This window comes from Gigantopelta aegis, chromosome 9 (genome assembly GCF_016097555.1).
Source record: "Gigantopelta aegis isolate Gae_Host chromosome 9, Gae_host_genome, whole genome shotgun sequence".
NCBI lineage: Eukaryota > Metazoa > Mollusca > Gastropoda > Neomphalida > Peltospiridae > Gigantopelta > Gigantopelta aegis.
In genome coordinates, this window is record NC_054707.1 from 29,469,655 (window position 1) to 29,476,920 (window position 7,266).

General features: G+C 36.9%; 1 protein-coding gene across 1 annotated transcript in view; it reads left to right on the forward strand.

Moving 5' to 3' along the window:
• The first annotated feature begins 2,950 nt into the window (after window positions 1-2,950).
• Window positions 2,951-7,266, forward strand: part of LOC121381524 (N-acetylglucosamine-6-sulfatase-like) — a 28,466-nt gene continuing 24,150 nt past the window's right edge. The window contains exon 1 of the mRNA XM_041510851.1: window positions 2,951-2,995. Within this exon, the coding sequence (XP_041366785.1) occupies window positions 2,951-2,995 (45 nt within the window). The remainder of the gene's footprint in view (window positions 2,996-7,266) is intronic.

Genomic DNA, 7,266 nt, shown 5'->3' on the forward strand with positions numbered 1-7,266 from the left:
ATGTGGACAAGATATCGGTAATTTTAAGGAATAAACAAAAACGACTTAGTAAAATTAACAGTTTTAGGGGTTTGTAAAGTTTTGTATTTATATACTTAACTTGTGAACTTTATTGTTAATGAAAATGTTCTAGACCTGTTTAAGAAAAACATCACAAATGAAAGACAAGCAAAATCCAACAAATCGGATGCTGATTGCGCGAACCATGCACGAGAAAACAAACTTAACGGAGTTGAAAGCGGTATCAGGTCGTTTCGTAACCATACCATTTCGTACTATACCGGTTCGTACCCAAAAGCATACCAGTTCGTACCCAAAGGCATACCAGTTCGTACCCAAAGGCATACCAAACAAAGGCATAAATTAAAACAAAAAGTTGTATTCTTCTATCAAAAATGTATTATATCGGACAATGTAGGCATTATTAGACCTAAAAAAAGTCCACATTCCAAAAACATGGGATATCAGATCTTATTATATGTTTGTTATATGTGCATGCGTGTGCGCACGTAAGTACGTGTGCGTGTATGAATGTTTTTGTTTTGAGCATATATACGTACGAAGAGCGGATCGGTCTTGCGAAATATTCAGATCGATATCTCGGAACGGTTATGCATAACAATAAACACCATCTGTGGAATCGACAGTAAATTACAAGACAAAAGAATTGCTCTTTGGCTACGAAAAGGTATGCTTTTTGGTTACGAAAAGGTATGCTTTTTGTTTACGAAACGGCATGCTTCAGTTATGCACAGTAGGCCTACATAATTGCTCATTTAATGCTTATAAAAGATAACTGAGTGATTATTAAAAAAAAAAAATTGCTAAATGTTACAATATGTTTGTAATATAACATTATAATTGTGGGGTTTTTTTTTATTATTAATGTTAGGTGTAATGTATGACATTATTTAATTGGTTACGAACTGGTATGCTAGTGGTTACGAAACGGTATGGTACGAACGTGTTTGGGTACGAAACGTCTAGAAACCGTTGAAAGCATAACACAGGGACGTTGACCATAAGTATGTATGTCACAGTCATTACTAACCTGTCCACCAAGTAAAACATCTTGGTCGTCTGTTAGAATAAATACAATATTTGGTGGTTTCGCAACTGTGTTAACAACACATGTTGATAATAAAGCCATCCAAAACAAATACAAACATCTGCCCACCATTTTGTTAAATAATCACATGACTGTCACGCGACAGTGATAATTTATATGCTATAAATAGCTATGCCCCATCCCACAGACAGGATAGCAAATACGGCTTTTGATATACCAGTCGTGATGCACTGGCTGGAACGAGAGTTAGTCCAATGGGCCCACCGACGGGGATCGATCTCAAACCGACAGCGCATCAAGCGAGCGCCCCTAGAGAGATAGAGATAGATAAAGAGATACAGATATAGAGATAGAGATAGATAGCATGGGCGGATCCAGAATTTTGTAGTGGGGGGGGGGGGGGGTAAAATTGTTTTTTAAAACGGGCAATTTCAGTTTGTCAAAGGTAAATGAACTGAGCTAAAGGGAGCGAGATTTGTAAGGAACTTCGGAGACATGCTCCCTGGAGAAGCTTGAAATAAAAATGCCCAGAGACTCGTTTTTAGGGCAATTTAGAGTTGTATATTGTGGAGGAGGCATTACTAGAAAACAGGTGAAAGAGAAGATAACGGGACGGTCAGGGTGGAGGGAGTTAGAGTCAGAGAGAGAGAGAGAGTAAAACGGAGGGAGGTATTGAGAGTGAAGGAGAGACAGAGTGACAGATGAATGGACTGAGATAAGGAGGGAGAGAAAGAGGGACGGGGGAGAGAGGGTGTGGGAGGAGTTAAATGACGGCTCAGCTCAAATGCATAAAATGACTGAAAGATCAAACGAAACGGATACAGATGTAACGCATCTGTTTACTTTTTAAAATGTCCCATGGTCTTTTGAAACGCTGACATCGATTAAAATAATCGCATACGAAATAAGATTAAAGGGTAGTTATATACTGAGTCAAATTAAGAACTTCACAATCTAAAATTTGAATAAAGTCAATGAGTGTTGAAAGTATGTATTTTTCAGAAATAAATATTGTAATGACAATGTCTACACTCCATTTGAAACCATCACAGCTCACGTGACCGATCGTACACAGCACCATTGAGGCAAAAGTGGTTTTGCACGTGTCACTGGTCACGTGACTACAATAGCACACGTGTTTTCATCGTTACTTGCTCACAGTAGTCTGACAACGAAAAAACACATTAAAACGATATTTGTTACGACCTGTTTCGATGCCACGCCTCACGTGAAGCGCGAACGTGCCGTCGGCATGTTGCACGCGGGAACGTCAGTAGCTGACGTTGCAAGGGCGTTTGTTTGCAGTCGACGGGCAATTTATACCCGTGGGGACACGAGTACAACAAACGGGCACCACAGCTGATCGCCGCCGACCGGGTAAACCACGTGTGACGTCATAGGCAGATGACCGTCATATTGTGTTATGTCACCTTCGCAACCGTTTCATGACAGCTTACAGCAACCAGTAAAGCTACTGTCACACCTTGCCGGATAGCGTTAACGGATGTCCGACGGAGAGCAACATTTTCAATCCGTTCTTCTCCGTTCACATGCGTTTCCTGTCCGTTTGTCGTTCGGCGAATGCGTTCCTTGTCCGGCAAGGTCCGGCGAGGTCCGTTCAATCCGGCGGAAAAAAACTTGGAACGGACTCCACCGGGCAAAGGCGTCCGCCGGTTGTACGGCTGTTGTGCGCTGGGCATGCATTTTGTTCGGAACTCGTGTGTCCTCGTCCTGTACTCATCAGTTTGCATTCGTTGATGTCCGGTGGACGTGACTCGCGGCCGGACTACTACCTGACATACATCGGATGAACCAGAGGTGTACCGCATGTTCAGCGGATGAGTACCTGATAAAGAACGCATGGGAACTGATGAATAACGGATGTGTAACGGGGTCCACAGGACAAAACTGACGACTTCAGGAAAAGTACAGTATAAGTACCGTACATGTAACGGGTCTTCACCGGGTCCGAAACGGACAGCGACGTACATGTGTGTGTGTGGGTGTGTGTGTGTGTGTGCAGGTGTGGACATGTATATATATATAGTATTATTTGTAGTATTTTAAATGAAAATGACTTTTATTATATTGTACTACCCATATATGTTTACACATCTACTGATCTTACTATAACGATATAATTATATTAACTAATAACAATAACTAAACATGTAACAAATCAACTCAACTCATTCTGTTCACTCACATCACCATACAAACCTACAAGTTTAGGGTGACTTCATCTATGTTGGATTTTCTCTCGACTACCTTGCAAACATAGCTCTTTCTCCCCATATTATGAAAGGCATATCAGTAAACCCAGCTAAATTGCTATCAATAATGTCATGGAATATTGATGGCTTAAAACACAAATTAAATTGCCCACTAGTAATGGAACAACTTTCCACACATGATATTATAGGTCTACAGGAGACCCACACAAACACACACAAAATAGACATAGGTAGTGTTACAACCACGATAGAAGGGTATACCTCTAAAATAAAACATTGTCAGAAAATCTCGAAGTGTTCATGTGGTAGAGGGTCTGGAGGTCTGTTAATCCTATATAAAAACGAGCTTCACCAACATATAACTGAAATCAATAACAACAACGATTACGGACTTTGGTTGAGAATCTCTGGACAGGTACTGGGGAGGGACAAAGACACCTTTTTATGTTCATTTTACATTCCACCATCAGACTCGCCTTACTTCCAAGATCAGCATTCCACTTTAGAAGCTGAGGTAGCTAAATATAGCATAAAAGGGTCTGTTCTCATAATGGGAGACACAAATGGCAGAACAGCAGAGAAAACTACCATACTAAATGATTACATACCACATGACACAAATGACTTCATACCCTTACCAACAGACTATATACCAGACTATATCACACGCAACCGAAAATCACAGGACACAACCATTAACACACATGGCAGAAAATTAACAGACTTTTGCATAACGACCGGTATGCGAATACTTAATGGAAGAACTCCTGGCGACTATTTAGGAAAATTAACCTGTTTCAATACCCAAGGCACAAGTGCAGTAGACTATGTCATCTGTCAGAGTAATTATCTGTCCGATATCATCAGCCTAAACGCTAAAAATATTACCCCAAATTCCATTCACTCCCCCCTATCAGTGATCATTAAAGGCAAAGTATCTCACAATAAAGTACAGCCACCTAAACTACAACAACTGAATTCAAAACACAGAATCAACACAGAAAATAAAACAGCCTATCAACAACAGCTCCTTTCGTTAAAATCATTGGAAAAAATACAAAACTTTATGAATTCCAACATCTCTGCTGACAATATTAATAATAGTGTTGAAACACTGAACAATATCTTGCTGTTGGCAGCATCCAAAGTATCATCCATACATCACACACACAAAACCACAAAACACAAAAGGAAAAAACAACAAATATAAGTGCACTCCAGTCACAATTCCGGAGCTTGGCAAGAAAATTGAAAATAAATCCACAGAATACAACACTACGTAACACATTAATGAAAACAAAGAAAAAACTACATAGAAGCAATAAAAAACTTGAAAGAACACTAAAAGAGGAACTATATACAAAATTAGAAGATCTAAATGAAAACAACCCAAAAGAATACTGGAACATAATAAATAAAATGACCAATAAACACGCATCTAACAGTGCTGAGCTACCTGATGAAATGGTTAATAATTTAACTAATAATTTTAAGGAACTCAATAGTGACCTTAATTCATACTCAAACAGTAACTCACAAGAATTGCTTAAAGAACTCAAAACACTGGAAAATAAAAAACATGAGACATGCCTAGATAGTCACATCACAACAAAAGAAATAACAATAGCCATAAAGACACTAAAACTTAACAAAGCATGTGGCCCTGATACCATCTCCAATGAAATGATTAAATTTGGCCATGACACAATAAGCTCCACATTAGCCAAACTGTTTAATGCAGTATATAACACAGGGACATTTCCATCCAGCTGGACTAACGGATATATAACGCCGATACATAAAAAGGGAAACCCAATGGACCCCACAAATTATAGAGGAATAACTATAACCAGTTGCCTAGGTAAACTGTTTTCTATCATTCTCAACAACCGTCTAACCAGTCATTTAGAAGAGAAAAAACTGCTATCAGATAATCAATCAGGTTTCAGAAAAGACAGAAGAACAACTGATAACATTTTCATTTTAAAAACTATTATAAATAAATATGTAGAAAAGCAACACAAGAAACTATACGTATGCTTTATAGATTTCCAAAAAGCTTTTGACACGGTGTGGAGAGAAGGACTCCTTCTCAGAACACTACGGAAAGAATAGCACCAATATTGCATGCAAAAGCGAACTTGGGAGATATCCACTGATTAATAACATACACACCAATATATATAAATACTGGGCATACCCAGAACGCATAGAAACGTCGAGAACAATTCTCTATGACGCAATACAATGCAGCAAAGAACTACAGTCACAACACAACATAGGCTGGCATGCATATTGCAAATGTATGTTTGAAATTAACAATATCGACCCACTTAAACTAAAAAATAAAAAAAACTGCATGAACAGAAATGCAAAAGCCATAACTGAAACCCTTAACAACAATTTCAAAGAATACTTTACAATAAAACTAGAAAAATCTGAAAAACTCCAAATATTCAAACATATTAAAGATGAATATAAATTAGCCGAATATCTAAACCAAATTAAAAATGTAAACTTTAGGCAGGCACTTACAAAACTAAGAATATGCGCTCACTGACTTGAAATTGAAACTGGACGATATAGGAACACTGACAGAAAAGACAGACTATGCAGACTGTGTAACCAAGAAGTAGAAGACGAAATACATTTTTTGACAACATGTCCCACACACTCCCACATACGAAATATCCTATACAATAAAATACAACAACTCTGCCCAGACTTTCAACATCTAACCAACAAAGAGAAATCGTTTTTTCTCTTAGACTGCCCAGGGAATATATCCGTAATAATAGGTCAGTCGTGCTATGAAATGTTAAATCACAGAAGGACAGAACTCTCTAGACCCCCTACCACTGTCTAGAACAAACTAAAAACAAAACCACATAACTATACTTTTATTCTCTTTCATGTATGCATTTATATCTGTATGTTATTTTATATTCATGCATAAAGGCAATTCATTTTAGAGTTTTATGTAACATTATAACATGTTCATGATGGTAGCATCATTATTAGCACTACTAGTTTATGTTTATGTACATTTCTGTATGATGCATATATGGAAATAAATGATTTGAATTGATACATCCTCTGGGGTATATAATGGGGAGAGACTAAATCGTAGACACTGAGAGTCGTCAGCCAGTGAGCGTCTACTGAATATTCATGATCAAACGGTTGATCGACATCGAGATTTTACGACATCGAGTAATGTTCTGGTGTATACATATATAAATTATTCCAACTGTAGATATTAATGTAACAAGTATTTAATAATATACAGTGTGCTTAATAAATTGTGTAATTGAATGTTACGTAGCGTATATCAATGTCGTTGTTTGTTGTTTTTCTGCTCTTCTTCTGTGGGATAATCCCGCCGATATTTTGATGAATTTTACACCAGTGGTTACGGTTATTTAAACGTCAAAATTGTAATGCACGTCTGTACAACTTAATTTTATAAACAAATAAACAAACAACCACAACAAAAATCATTCAACAACTACAGAATGTATAATTTAAAATAATTACTGTGTAAATGAGTACAGGTCAAACCGATTACAAAAAATGTTGTCCACTACTGTTAATTATAATTATTTAATTATTTGTAATAACAATTATCCTAAATAAAAATAATAACAACAACAACACAACAGTAGTTACGGTAGGTTTTTGGAAAATTATAAATTTAAGATTTCAGTAGGTTGGATTATAAATACATTATCTCACTACCAAGTACACATGAAGTCATCCACTGATGTAGTTAACAAATTACACACTTCTTGGCTAATGTCTATTTCCTCAAAGTAAAAGTCTACTTTTGTAGACACAAAATTAATCAATTATCTAAGTGATCAGAGTAGATTTCTGTTTCTTTATTTTTTTTAATATGATTTTTATTAAATAGATTTGAATAAAGTACCACTGAAGGTTCATTTACCTTTATATACATATACA